At 37.2% G+C, this 16,109-nt stretch overlaps 1 protein-coding gene across 3 annotated transcripts in view; it reads left to right on the top strand.

Annotated features, from left to right (window-relative positions):
• LOC138714672 (ankyrin repeat domain-containing protein 50) overlaps nt 1-16,109 on the top strand; it is a 771,534-nt gene that overhangs the window by 725,584 nt on the left and 29,841 nt on the right. For all 3 annotated transcript variants that reach the window (XR_011336058.1, XM_069846733.1, XM_069846735.1), the window contains 5 exons: nt 1,798-2,024; nt 7,058-7,304; nt 10,196-10,379; nt 12,925-13,141; nt 15,060-15,254. Coding sequence is in view for 2 of the 3 variants with exons in the window: in XM_069846733.1 (XP_069702834.1) it covers nt 1,798-2,024; nt 7,058-7,304; nt 10,196-10,379; nt 12,925-13,141; nt 15,060-15,254 (1,070 nt within the window). In the remaining variant the exon portion in view is untranslated. The remainder of the gene's footprint in view (nt 1-1,797; nt 2,025-7,057; nt 7,305-10,195; nt 10,380-12,924; nt 13,142-15,059; nt 15,255-16,109) is intronic.

Below are 16,109 nucleotides of genomic sequence, written 5' to 3' on the forward strand. Positions count from 1 at the left end.
ATGAACTAGTTACAATTGTGAATTTTAATATATATCCTGGGACACTGTGCATTCTAAAATAAGATGTTTCACTTTGGACTTGAAAGCGTTTAAGGTCGGGCAGCCCCTAACATCTGTAGGTAATGAATTCCAAGAATGGATAGTGTCTGTTGTAAAAGACGAAGAATACGCAGAAGTTCTGTGGAGAGGAACTGGCAATAGTGTGTCCTGTCATAACCAGGTATACAGATTATGATGTGGATAGATTATGAAATCGTGATGCAAAGTATTCAGAGATTGATGTATGCAAAATCTAATAGAGAAGAGAAAGGCAATGCAGACTGCGTCTTTCAGCCAGCCAGAGCCAAGACAATTTATTGAAAGACAGTGAGATATGATATTACATATAAACCAAACACAGGCATTATGGACACGCTGCAATTTTTTAGTCAGATCATGGCTGAGATCACTTAATAGAACGTCGCAGTAGTCGAACTCCGGCATGATAAGCATCTGGACTAAGATTTGTTTCAATTTAAAAAGAAGAACATGCAGTATAGAAAATACTTCTTTACATTCATGTTTAGTCTGTGTGGCCCAGTTTAAGTGTTTATCAAGATTTCAGTGTTATTTATGACTACGGCGGGAAGATCAAATTTTTTTAAATTTGGATAGCAATCTCTGATTTCCTAGTAAGATAATCTGTGATTTTGAAGGGTTCATAATCAATCCAAATTTCTGTGACCAGGAGATTAGAGATTTTAAATAATATGTTGCATTGCAATTTTCCTTTATTTGTAACTGCTGTGTGTCTGTTTCGTCTGCAATATTCGCCGGGCTGATCACGTAACACATCCCTCGAAATGTTGTCCTGGCTCCGTCTCGAAGATCGTAGGAAAATGCACTGTCTTTCCCTTCTCTTTCACATATTGCATTTCTCCACTCCTGTCTATCTTGCGTCTCGTTTTCAAAATTTATCCACCCATCATAACCTAGACACACGATCACAACACTCCTCAATTTTATCCATTCCCTTCCACCGAACATCCTCATATTCATCTTCTTTCACTGTGGCTGTTCCTCGACTTTGGAATTCCCTACCGAGTAATGTCAGGGACTGTCAGACATCAAATCAATTTAAGAATAGACTAAAGAAATATTTTTCTAGCAATTCTTGTTAACAATAATAGCTGTTTCAGGTTTCTCAATGTTTAATGGTTATATATATATATCACAGATAAATATCTAAATTATCTCATTATTATTATTATTATTATGATTATTATTATTATTATTATTATTATTATTATTATTATTATTATTATTATTATTTCTTACCAATGTTTATTATTGTCACACTAACATTACTTATCCAACTTTCATTATTTACTTTAATGTTGTCTTATGGTCTAGATATTAATGTAATAACTATGTAAGCAATTGTACTCAATTAGAATTAGAATGTGGCTGGGCGGAAGAGAAGGCCTACTGGCCTTAGCTCTGCCAGATTAAATAAATTATTATTATATATATATTACTATATTATTTAATACCTATTTTTATTATATTAAAGTTATTAAATTTGAGATTATTAACGGAGAGAACTAGTTCTTAAAAATTAGAATGACACAACTGTCTGTAACTTCCTTCAGTTATCTACTGTAGCAGTCACTACAATATATATAACTATTTTCTCTAAGGATTGTGTGGTGATTTCTATGTCTGTTAATTGCTTCAGGTATCTATATTTCCCAGAAGCTGTCACTAATAAACACTCTCAAATATTTACACCGTTGCCTTGACACTACACACTTGCAGAGATGTATGCGAGCTGCTGCTGGAGTATGAAGCTGATGTGGACCATGCAGACCGTGGGGGGCGCACACCCCTCTGGGCCGCTTCCTCCATGGGCCACTCAGCTGTGGTGGAGCTGCTGCTGTTCTGGGGCTGCTATGTGGACAGCATCGACCCTGAGGGACGCACCGTGCTGAGTGTGGCGGCTGCACAGGGAGGCACGGACGTCGTTAGTCAGCTTTTAGACAGAGGTTCATGTAACACATGGCTTTAAAACAATAACGAAATGTTAGCTTTATGGAAAAGGGATATAGGTCAACTTTGAAATAGATGGCCTGACCTTAAAAACTAGCAATCCAAGCCTGGAGGTGACCCATGTGCATGGTATCACTTAGTGATGTGTAGTTGCTGTGGAATCACTAAACTGTTCCGTGTACACCATTGTGCAAGTTGTCACTGTGTCAGCATAGCATTACTTACAGATCACTAAAAGAAGGTGTTTGCTTTCTAACTTTAGTGAGCATGATGCATTGTTTTCCCCATGATTCCATCTGTTTAAAGGCTGATTTGGGGTGTAAAGCAATTAGTTCCTTGCAGAATGGATAGATGGAATGGTGAATATGTTCTGCATTTTGTTTAGGAGTATGGGAGATGGGAAGTAAATGATGAGGAATATAAACACAAATCAGGAATCCTACATAAGAATCGCAATGATGCAAAACTGTCTCCAGTAGCTGAAAATCAGAGAGAAACTAAAAGCTGGGAAACGAGAATGCGGATGCTTTAGCAAAGAAGGGCAGCACTGCTACTTACAGACCTGTTACTAAATCTACGTATTCCTCTGTGAAAAGATTTATTAAACCTACATACTTAGACTTCAAAAAACAGAATTTGATAACACGATCACAAGGGAAAAAATGGAACTCTCTGCATCATAAACCACAGTTAATTCTCGATTTGTCACACAAATCGTCTGTAGCTTCATTTAGATTGGCAACAGGCCATGACTGTTTGGCCAAGCATCTTCATAGAATTGGAATATATCAGTCCCCTAACTGCCCATTGTGCAACTCAAACCAAGAAATGGATTCGGAACACCTCAAAATCTGTGCTTCAATGGCTGGCCATGATAATATCTTTGAAAAATATTGGAGTGCAAGAGGTCAAATGACTTTATTGTCAAACACCTGACATTAGAAAACATCAACAACAGTTTTTCTGGTAGACGTGTCCTCGTTGTTGTCCACTTTCTTTGCATAGAATCTTCAACTTCTCCAGCAGAAAAGAAAACTGATCACTTGTCATTCTTAAGTGGTTATTGTTAACTGGAACTATCTTCCACAATTAAGTCTTTCGGAAAAGTATTTGAGATTCCCAATACTTCTCTTCATTTTATCCATTTATGCTTACAACAACCTTTCTTTCGCTTTCTCTTTTCTCTCAATTTTATTATTTCCAAAACTACATTGGCTCCTGTTGCTTCCAGTTCAACGACGCCATTTCAGTTTTCGTGCATGTCATCCACCCAGTGGCGATTTCTTTTAAGGAGCACAGGAGCAGTACACCACCTCTTCGAATAACCCATGTTTTTAAAGTTATATCAATGAGCTGCAGTAGACTATGTGAGCGACATAATTCTTTATTATAATACTATGTAAAAATAACACTGCATGCATGACTGTGCACTGTTCTAGTTGACGCCTGGGACTTATGTTTACTGCTCGACACTTGTGGCACACTGTTCCATTCGAGCATGCGCAGTAGTATTGTTTCACTGGCAGGCTTTGGAGAATGGTAGGGAGGCAGTACAGTGTGTGTAGGAGGGGTTAGGAGCACTTTCAGATGTGCTCTCAAGCTCGTTCCATCATAAATTTTAGAATGAATAATGTGTAAAATCTTTTAAATGTGTAATTTTCTAAAAGACCTTTAGACGAAAAGATCAAAATAAAGAAGATGGGTAGACCTACACACGAATTAAAATTATAAGTGACGAAGAACAATAATAGAGAAGTGACAAGAAAATTCATTATTCGGACTTGAAAAATGCAATATGCAGCTGCAATATAAAAGACGCTGTATTTTGCTTTCCTTGCCTGTTGTTCGGCAGCGAACATTTATTGACAAAAACAAGTACGTTCTATGAATTTTATTTATTTTTCTGTTTGAATTTAGGACTGTGCGTAGTAACTAAATAATTTTGATTATCGTTCTGCAGATATGATTGATTTGAAGCACATGAATGAAAGAATTAAAAACACGATTCTTCAGCTGCACACTTCAACAATAATGTTAAATTAGCAGTGTTGGGTCAAATAAATATACAGACACAATTGAATTCAATTAGATTGTTGAACTTCACAATGATAAAGTTACCAAGAACAGATATGTGCTTGTGTTTTGTGGAGCTTTTGAGTTGGCTTTAAGAGGTCACGAAGACGGAAATTCATCTTTAAACGCTAGTAGTTTTCTTGGCTTCATCAATTTCAGTTCTGAATTAGACGCACTCTTAAGGAACATTTGGAAAGAGGAACAGTGTTTAAGAGCACATCAAACACTATACAGAACGAAGTCCTTGAAGCCATTTTGATGTATCCCGTGACGAGATTTCAAAGAAATAAAGAAAGCTGCTGACTTTTTAGCAGTTAAGGCTGATGAGACGACATACGTATCGAATGCTTGTGAACGTGTGGACTGTGTTATAAAACGCAATATAGCGAAAACAATATTATTTATGGTGTGCTGCAATAGAAATGGAACACTTTACTTTGCTATTAATGGACGTACGTTGGAAACTGATTAACTGCAATTTCTTGACTACAAAATTATGTAAATATATACCTATGTAACATACATACTAGGTTCAAAAAGTTCCCGGAATTTGCTAGCATCATAGAAACAACGTACCTTAAACACTATTCTACAGCATTCCCTTCAAAATAGTTGCCTTCCGCAACAACACACTTTTGCCAACGCGTGTAGAGTTCCTGGAAGCATGCCTGGAAGCCATTTTGTGAAACCCGTCTTAGTGCTCTCGTCGCGTTTGCGATAACCTCTTCAGCATTGAATCTCCGTCCTTTCAGATGACTTTTCAGACGGGGAAACAGAAAGTAATCAGGTGGTGAGAGATCAGGAGAGTATGGTGGGTGATCCAAAGCAGTTATGTTGTGCCTGGCAAGAAAATTCTTTACAATAATTGCGCGATGAGCAGGTGCATTGTCATGCATAAGGAACCAGTTGTTTTCTACCCACTTTTCTGGACGTTTCCTTCTCACTGCGTCCCAGAGGCGACGGAGGGTTTCTACGTACAATTCGTTCGTTACAGTACGACCTTCTGGAATGAACTCATGGTGGATGAGACCCTGAGAGTCGAAGAAAACTTCCAACATAACTTTGCTTTAAGTGTGCTTAAATGCGACAGGCTCATGTCAGTAGATTTACTGGCATGTGAAAGAACTCCTGCGGGACAAAATTCCGGCACATCCGGCGATGCTGATATAACCTCTGCAGTTGCGAGCGTCGTTAAATAAAACATAACATTTAAAATAACTTTGCCTTTGGAAGTGTCCCTAGGAAATTTTTGCTTCCGAGGAGATGTTTTCGATTTCCACTCAGATGACTGTCGTTTAGGGACTGGGTCGTACAAGTAGCACCAGTTTCATTTTGTTTAAGAAATCACCATCTTCATCAGCCATACTGATCATGTCCCCAGCAAAACACAGAACTTGATGTTTGTACTTTGCTCTGTGGACATAATTACAAAATGCGACGAACAAACAAAACACTATGATAAACAATTGCCTACAACTCAAAACCAATAATTGCCATTATCAGCAAACTTTAAGGAAATGACATCATGAATGTTACCAACAAAACAAATGTATAATATCCCTTGTTATATATTAATACGAAAAATGGTAGTAAAATTCCGGGAACTTTTTGAACCTAGTAGTATATGTTAATAGTTATATAGTAGTTAGTAACTATAATAATAATAATAATAATAATAATAATAATAATAATAATATGATAATCATAATCATAATAAATATTTGTGCACCACCAGGATTATTTATCACCACACGCCACTGCATCCACTACTTCTGGATATGTACACAGTCAATGAAACATCCTTTTCAGACTCACTCAGCTTGATGTTGCTCACTAAACGACATGTCACCTGGTGATGCCGTGCATATGAGACTTAAGACTTTACAGTTATGTTCGGAATAATAATGGCCGTACTATATAGGGTGTAATAAAAACTCGGGGAAAAAACTTTAGGAATGGATTCTTCATATGTAGAGAAGAAAAAGAGACTGAAACGTACAGAGATTTCTTGTGCACCATATTGTCTCCTTAGTTCGGCATCATACCTATCATTAGTACTCCAACAAGGACTGTACTTCTTGCATGATGGCACTCTAGATTTGAACATAAATATGTAAATAAAAGGTACTAAAATGTTTATGCAAAAAGAGAAATAGATTTATTGATGCAATATTAAAAATTCCTTCTTCTGTTTTCCTCGTGTTCTTTTTGAATGCATCTGGCATTGGTCTAAGAAAGGTATGATGGGTTTAGTTCACTTGTGTTAGCAAGATACCCAATTTTAGGCAGAAAGTCATTGAACTCTTTGCTGAAAATTACAGGAAAATAGAATTAAAGTATAGAACAATTTAGAAAACTTCAGAGTTCTGTGAATTTTTTATATTAATTTATTACTAGGTCTATTATTATTATTATTATTATTATTATTATTATTATTTTATGTAAAATATTCACGATATAAAACGATACATTATCGTTACTTTTCGTTTCTGACTTGAATGGTCTGGCACTACTGAGACAAAGTGGCTCCAGCCGCCACTGATAATGATAATAATAAGCAAGCAAATTTTTCATTATCAAAGAATTAAACTAAAATAAATAACATTGCAGGGTTAGAAATTCATAGAAATATTACAGTACTACGAATCTTTGCTGTATAACCTGAACTTACCTTAAAATAGAACATTATGATTAAGGAGACAGACATAACATAATTCGATGAATGAAATACGAATATAAACAGCTGTTTAATGTTACGACGTAGTATGTTTATTGATATGACGTCACTTGTAGCCATTCATTGGTAATATACAACACACTTTAGTTCTTTCGTGGAATAGAAAGATACAACTCCATACTTCACAACAACTTTCATCAGTAATTTGTAATGTACAACACCGTACATTGTGGAATAGGCTCCTGGTACTGGTATACTAATGGCTTGTGGGTGTTCCAGGCCTGGACGAACAGCACCGGGACAATTCAGGGTGGACGCCCCTGCACTACGCAGCGTTCGAGGGGCACAGCGAGGTGTGTGCAGCCCTCCTGGAAGCTGGCGCTCGTGTTGACGAAGCAGACAACGATGGGAAGGGGCCACTGATGCTAGCTGCGCAGGAGGGGCACACACAGCTCGTGCACATGCTGCTGGCAGAACACGGTGCACCTCCTGACCAGCGTGCACACGATGGCAAGACTGCTCTCAGGTGAGCTGGAATGATTCTCAGTGTATTGTTCATCAAACTAGCAGGGATACATTGTTTTAGACTGTTAGAAACTCTAATACAACCCATGTACTCTACTGAAGTGCAGCGTACAGTCAGAACAAACCAGAAGTGTTGACACACAGTGTGCGAATTAAGATTTCTGATGAGAGAGGGGGGGGATAAAATCCTAGATAGAGAATACCACACATAAAATTATTATTATCCTATTCAATATGGCTCAACGCTTAGTTGCACTAAGTTGCTTGTCTTGCATCTTGATTATGATAATAATTATATCCATGAGCACGCTTAAGATAAGATGTGTAATTCCCAACCCTGGGCCATAAGCTTGAAACGGTGGAACCAAAAAGGTGTAGTAGTATGGCCGCCAAATTACCCACAGTTCATCTCTTTTTCCGGTGTGTTTATCAGCTGTTTTGTTCATATTATTACGATTACAAATTGTTTCGTGTTGTGAATATTTCAAAAGTGTAGTCAAGTTCAGCAGGTATTATTTTTTTTATAAATAAGCTAATATTCTGTTCCGCTCAACTGTAGAATATATCCGTTGATATGTCCCCCTATGCTTTAACATATGAAGGAATGCCAACATCCTTCTTGATAAGAGAAAGAATGTGGAAATGAAATGTTCAGTCCGTGTCACAACCCTAACACTTTTAATAAATATACAGTGAAATATATATTGATATAATAATCTGCTAGTAGTCCTGTTACCTCCACATTCTTTCTAATCCGTTTACGTATGACCAAAACCGACAGTAGCAATTTAATATTTGGCAATTGGCGGTATTTCGCGGTGGATTATGGGGCATAAAAGGTATAGTTTGACGTCATATCTGTCGCACCGATTTCAAGCATATTTGCTTCGGAGCACTACCTCCTTTCTTTTTATCCTCTCAGGTAATTCCTAAGTTACTGATTGTTGTCAGCTTGCCAATGATGATACTACATCAATATTATTTTCTTTGGTTACTTTATACTGCACTTTATAAAGTATATATTTTGTATTGAAACAATTATATTTTGTGAGGGGGGATAGCAGTTATCCCTGGCAGGGATATTAATATGAATTTATGAGAGGGGGATAACGTTCCAACAGGGGGGAAATCCCCCCATGCCTCCTGTTAATTCGCACCCTATTGACACATCACATTGTGTTTGCAAAGTGTTGTCAATGTGGTCGAAAAATAATGTTTCGAACCATATGCACGACAATAAAAAAAAACACCGGCGTAGCTCAGTCGGCTAAGGCAACTCAAAAATAGTACTATTGTAAAAAAAAATGTTATGTTTTATTTAACGACGCTCGCAACTGCAGAGGTTATATCAGCGTCGCCGGATGTGCCGGAATTTTGTTCCGCAGGAGTTCTTTTACATGCCAATAAATCTACTGACATGAGCCTGTCGCATTTAAGCACACTTAAATGCCATCGACCTGGCCCGGGATCGAACCCGCAACCTTGGGCATAGAAGGCCAGTGCTATACCAACTTGCCAACCAGGTCGACTACTATTGTAACAATGAATAAATATACACAGTGAAACCTGTTCAAGACGGAAGTGACATGGTCCTAATTTTTTTTCTGTTGTGGCCAGGTTTCCATGTTATTCAGGTGTGAAGTTAAAATGGAATATTTTATCATTCGTATAAATGAAAAACAAAATAGCATGCCACAAATTGTAGGAATTCGAAAATATTCTGTTTAACACTACTGACATTAAATCAGCTTCCTGTCACTTATTTAATTGATGAATGGTCTTGATGAAAATCTCATTTCCTGTATAAATTGTATCGTAACTCACTCATTAAATACTATAAAGTTCATTAATTACACTAAATTTAATATCTAACACTTTACTATAATACTGTACTGTATATCACAACACATTATTTAATTCACATTCAATTCAGGAATCCGCCCCTGAGCACGAGTTCTACTCTTTCCGGGGCGAGCTAAAGTTTTACTGTATGTATTATATTTTATGTTACAATTATTAGCAAAATAAATAAATAAATTGAACTAGGAGCTTACAAGCCTTGAATTCTGGATTATCTAATTTCTTTGCCAGTTCAAGGATTTGCTTTGCAGAATAGGTCCAGAAATTTGCATGATCCTTGAAAAGGCAAGAAGAATCCACTCCCACAACAGTTCATTCACTTCTATGTAACCAGATGTTTTCTCTTTCCTTTTATGTCACCATTATTGACCGCAAGTCACTCACTCATGATACGGCCTTTATTTTTTAAAGTTTTACGTTACACCTGAGTTTTCCATTCATAAATTTCAACATTATTTTCCATACTCTTCGTTTCTCATTTTCCTCGATAACTTTTACTTCATCAATTAATGACAATGTAACATTTTACACAACTTTTTTTTATCACGAAATCACTAATACACTTGCGTTCTACCCAGCTACGACAGAATACAGGAGTGAAGCATTGAATTTCTTTGAAGGGACTCGTCTGCCTAGTCAATAGGGTAATAAAATTTATAACCACCAGGCCAACACACCCTCAAAAATTTTGCAAAGAAAACTTGTTTTTATCTTAGTAACCTACGTATTTCGTACATTCCTTGAAAGCACATACTGTTTCAAAATATAGTTTACATTAAAGTAGTGTGTCCAAAATATTATTTCCGTTTTGAACAGTAACAGACAATTTCCGTTTCCGCGTTGGACAGTTTCCGTTTTATTCAGGAAAAATTACACATAATACATATGAATTTCGCCGGGACCAGTAAATTGTTCCGAAATAGACAGGATTCCGGATTATTCAGGTTGCGATTTGAACAGGTTTCACTGTATATATATATTTTACATCATAATGTGTACTGCAGTATTGAGTATTTGACCTCACGTGTTCAGGTTAGCAGCTATTGAAGGTCACTGTGAAGTGGTCCAGAGCTTGCTGAGCCACGCTGCCGATGTGAACATGAGGGACGCTGATGGACGCAGCACTCTGTACGTTCTGGCTCTGGAAAATCGCCTCGCGATGGCCAGGTTCCTTCTGGAGGAGGGAGGTGCTGACGTGGAGAGTAGGGACTCGGAGGTAAGAGTATGTGAGAGTGGTAACAAGGTACCGATGTGCAGTGTCCATGCTTATAATTGCCTGTACACTGGTATTACCACAGTCTAGTATATACAGTCACGAAGCTCAATACATAGTAAATATGCATCCATAGGTAGTTGCTAACCACTAGGATCGCTATAGTCCCGACACTGTTATTTCTGGCGTGACTCCGCCCTCTTTGCTTACGTCTTAGAAAGTGAAGGCTTTATAAAGTCTAGGTAGATAGTATCGTTCGCCATTTTTGTTCTTTCGTTCCCGAGCTACCATACGAGGAATCTATTTGCCACACCGTTAAACATTATCATGTCGTAGCTCCTATGATAATAAATCAAACGCAACGTAATTCAGCAAATAATTGAGCGGCAAATAACGTCTTCGTGTGCTTTCTGCGAACGCCAACGAAAGAGCTAAAATGGCGGGCGATTATATTAAGTATTTATCGAGCCTTAAGAAATGAATCAGCGAATCACAAGACGCACACGTTTAAATGTAGCCGACCTGCAATGCGATCGGCTACCGGAAATTAGAGCGATGGTACTATAATATCGCCTCATTACAGACAATGCGAAATAGTACTGGCACAGTTTATTGTTCCTAGCACCCTCACAACTCATGCTTCGTGACTGTATATACTAGACTGTGATATTACCTTCATGCAAGTGCTAAATAATTTGAAAACGTCCAACTGTAATTCCTCTTAAACTTTATAAGTTCTTTTAAGGATTTTAATACCTCTTGAACTTTGTAATTCATTTTAGGATTTTACAACACCATATATCATAAATGCGAGAGGTGAAATCTTCTCTACATTATGATTATCTATCTTCAGTTTTATGTAAAAGTAAGACTTTTCATGTCCACGCCAATGGAGTAACGGTCAGCGCATCTGGCCGCGAAACCAGGTGGCCCGGGTTCGAATCCCGGTCGGGGCAAGTTACCTGCTTGAGGTTTTTTCCGGGGTTTTCCCTCAACCCAATACGAGCAAATGCTGGGTAACTTTCAGTGCTGGACCCCGGACTCATTTCACCGGCATTATCATCTTCATATCATTCAGACGTTAAATAACCTAGACGTTGATACAGCATCGTAAAATAACCTAAAAAAATACTTTTCATAGGACATTTATTTCTTTATCTATTTATTTATTCTGGTGTAGTTAAGGCCATCAGGCCTTCTCTTCCACAACACCAGGAATACAAATACAATAATAGAAGTAAACAGAAAAAAATACACTATATACAAAGTAAAGCTACACAAGAAATAAAGAGAGAGAGAGAAAAAAAACACTATAAACAAAGTAAAGCCACACAAAAATGTACGAGATTGCAGTCACACAAACTTTAAATGATTAATTAATTGTATTCTAACTAATTAACTAACATAAACAAGAAACTTGCAATTTTAATCTAGATTAAAAAAGAAAAAAAAAACACACAAATCAATACTTCTAGCAATATCTAAAAACATTAACTAAGACAAAATTTTCCAATTTAATTTTGAATTGTGATAAAGTCCGGCAGTCCCTGACGTCATTAGGTAACGAATTCCAGAGGTCTTCTGCCAAAATTTCTGTTTCCATTTATGTATGTATGTATGTATCTAATGCTTACCCATTTCACTTGTGTGATTCGGGTTCCGCATATTGCGGATAGATGGATGAACTGTGACCCATTTTTCAAGTTGCACACCACTTCGGTGGTAATGCTATGCATGATGTGTATCTGTGGAGGGTTATGTCGTGTACCAGGGTGAGTGTATGTGTAAGTGTTCGTGTGGGTGTAGTGTAGGGTGCCATTTATTTATTGGATACTGTATATTTTATTTTATTTTGTGCTCGACCATGCCGAAATGTAGTAATTATACACCTGGTAGCAGCCCTTTAATGGACCTCATTAAAGTACACCTATTCATTAAAGTTCAGATGTTCCACCAATCAGAAAACACCATTGTAGCAATATGAAAGCGCAAGTATCGATTATTCTCGGATATGCAATCGAAAGACAACTAGCGAAAAATCATGGAGGCTGGAAATCCAATACTGTCGCAGAAGGTTATGTTCTGTTACTATAATAATTAGCGTTAATTGTAAATAATATTCAAATAAATTCAATTTATCATCTCGTTTTCAATGTCTAAATCAATTTCAAGGTTATATCAAGATTAATGTTTATTTTACTCTCTAGATTATATCAAGGTCAATGACATTTGTTTCTCGGAAAAAATCAATACTTTCGCGTCTGCGCACATCTCACAATTTACGAGATATTGCACAAGGTCAGTTCCGCTCCCCAGTCAGATAAGAATAACATGAATATTTAGGAATAATTTCAAGTTAAAAATATGATCGAGCATAAAAAGTCGTATGAAACTTGTCTACAATGGTAATTAAGACGCTCGTATGAAAATTATGAAACTCGCTTGCGCTTGTTTCATAAACATACTCGCGTCTTAATTACTACCATTATAGGCTCGTTGCATAATGTACTATTATTTTAATTTGAACTGTGTATGCTTCGGCTCTCAGGGACGAACGCCCCTGCACGTGAGTGCCTGGCAGGGACATGTGGACATGGTGGCTCTGCTGCTTACTATTGCGGGTGCAGATGTGAACGCAACGGACAATGAGAACCGAACAGCACTGCACTCGGCCTCTTGGCAAGGCCACGCGTCAATAGTGAGGCTACTGCTGGAACACGGAGCCAGGCCTGACCACACCTGCAACCAAGGCGCAACTGCTCTGGGTGAGTTACTTGTTGTGTCTTATGCTTTGAAAAATTCCAACATGCTTTTATTTTTGCGTGGAGAATGGAAGGAGAGGTTAAGCTGCAACGTAGACGACCCACTGCTAGATAATTGAATAGTTCAACAATGTCGTTTCGTGCTAGCAGTGTTGCCAACAATCGTCACCTCAAAGTCGCCAAATAAGATGTCAAATGTCGCTAAATTCAATTTACAAGTAAAAAAAAAAAAGTGTATCAAAACAAACGGGTAAGATTAACAATGCCAAAAATATATCGTAACTTTTGCAGATATAAATCATCCATATCCTCCTCTTCTACTGTAGCTGTAGAGTGAAAGACAAGGATTCATATAGGCCAGAACTGGAATGTAAGTACGCATCAGTATTTCCAGTCTTCCGCAGAACACTTTCAGGAAATTAGGTATTTGTAGCTCGTTTTTCCCGAAATCTTCAAGGTGTTACTGCACTAGCTGTTTTGATATGAATTCTGTTGCATAGTTTTGGTTTCACTAAGTTAGACCAGCGAATAGGGATTACAAAGAATTGACACTGAGCGAATTTTCCTGTGTTTTGTTCCACTTTCAAGCGTTAGAGGTTAGTGTAATCGAGCATACGCTAAGATAATAATTGAGAATAGAGTTGAGACACAGGATCCAAACATCGCCTACCTTATTGCATAATCCAGTAACGCTTTGCTTCAAATAAATTCAAGTTATCAGCTTTTCCTTATTTCTCAGTGGCAAACTAGTTGTAATAATAATTTTTTATATTTCAGATATAATAAATTATATTATGAAATAATATAATACATTATAAAATTAAGTATCGAATTCGTTTAATATTTGTATATAATATAATATAGGTATATGGGTTTTACTTCTCATAGGAGTTTTGTTTTTTTCCATTTTCAGTGCTATCAAATCATTACATATTTTAATTGTTGTTGGGGTCAACGTCTCAACTCTCATTATAAAGGAACTCTAGAGTCTAGACATTACAGTTAATGACGAATTTATTATTTTATGGATCCAATTTATTTTATTTGAGTACATAATGTACCTAGATGTATTAATTATATGTGTTATATTTCCGCTGTGTCGATTGCTAGCTGGTGTGATGTCAGTGCCAACTCTAGGGAGAAAGCAGAATCTCACGCTCTAGCTGGCTTGAAGGTCATTGAAATCAGTCTGGCTACATCAAAGGTACTGACGCGAAGTGTCCATACTTAGTTACCTATACGCTGGTTAGACTGGCTGAACAGGCGTTATACCTTAGCAATCGACTAGGAAAGAGTAAGTGTAGCCATAGCGAACATAGAAAATTACTAGAGTTACCCCAGCACAATATTTGTACTTGTACACCTCAACCCAGAAATATATACGGCACCATTTAACAGCGCCAAGAATTCGCCAAAGGAAAGAAAATACAGGGGATTACCCAAGATGCCATGATACGTTGCACAGGGTTGTTCTTATAAAGTTCTGAAATTGTATGGAGGAAAATATTTTCTCTCTATTATAATATTAAAAATGTTAAATTATTGTCGAATTAAAAATGTTTACTAATACATCTTATTAAAAACAATTAAAATAAAAAAACGTAAAAATCGCTAAATTTGTCGCCAAGTGATTAATAAAAACAGGAAAGTCGTTGGTCACTATTTCGTAATTTTTGTCGTTAGACATCCCCTCAAAACCGACAAATCTAGTGACTTGTCGCTAAAGTTGGCAACACTGCGTGCTAGGGTTCTGTATCTATCTATATTACAGCTGTTTCATGTAATCGGATGTTGTTTTGAGTTGGAAATGATCACTTATTCACCAGCTACGATCATTGTCATTGTGTAATACATTGACTTGAAGTCTGGTCAGTATTTTGACGTTGTTAAGATTGTAGTTATTTACAATTTTCTGTATTAGGAATAGCTGCTCAAGAAGGTCACGAGGCTTGTGTGAGAGCCCTCCTCACCCACGGTGCAGATCCGAACCACTCAGACCGCTGTGGACGCAATGCCCTGAGGGTTGCTGCAAAGAGTGGCCATGATTCTGTTGTGAGGTTGCTGGAGGAATTTTCTGCCAGTCATAAACAGTTGACCCGGCCTGGCATCAATGGTGGTAAGCTTTCAAGCTCCATTTTTAAGTATGACTTAATATTTCACCATCATAATCATTTAGATTTTTGTTTTGTCATTATATGAAACATAAATGAATTGTGAAATGCAGAAACCCAACAAGTTATAGTTTTTCTCAAATTTAGTTTTTCATATGGTTGTAATATTCATACATAGGACTTTCAAGTGGTACAGAAATTCCACACGCCCAGTTAGTAAATTACAGGATGCTACAAATCCAGGGCATGTGGAATTTTTTACAAACTAAGACAATTTTCAGCTTGCTTTTCTTTGTATTTCATACGATTAAAGGAAGTTTAAAGAATTAAATCATATACTCTTTAATTTTGAATTTTTGTATATTTGTCTACTTTTCAATTTCTTGGAGTAAATATACAGAGCGTTCGCCTACGGGTGAGGCCAGGAAAGCGGCATGTACTGATACGCCGCTTTGTGCGCGCAGTTGTTGAGACACTCTCCACAATGAAGGACATCAAGGTCGACAAGTTATCAGTTGTGAGCCAGATGTTGCAGTATTTAACACGTACAGTGCAGTTTCTTAACACAGTTGCTTAAATATTCAGCGTTGTGTAAAATTAGTTAACAATGCAAGAGTCATGTAGAGAGGTGCATAGGCAATTTCAAGTGAAATATTCGGGTACTCCAATTCAGGGTAGAGAAACTGTTAGACGTCTTGTTAACAAATGAAGGACAACAGGGTCGATAAATGCTACAATTCCTAAGCGAAAACAAAGAGTATTGACGGAAGAAAAAATTGATGAAACCAGTGCATCATTTACACGCTCTCCTAATAAATCTCTAAGACGTGTTTCACAGGAAGTTAGTGTTTCAAAAACAT

Source organism: Periplaneta americana, chromosome 15 (genome assembly GCF_040183065.1).
Source record: "Periplaneta americana isolate PAMFEO1 chromosome 15, P.americana_PAMFEO1_priV1, whole genome shotgun sequence".
NCBI lineage: Eukaryota > Metazoa > Arthropoda > Insecta > Blattodea > Blattidae > Periplaneta > Periplaneta americana.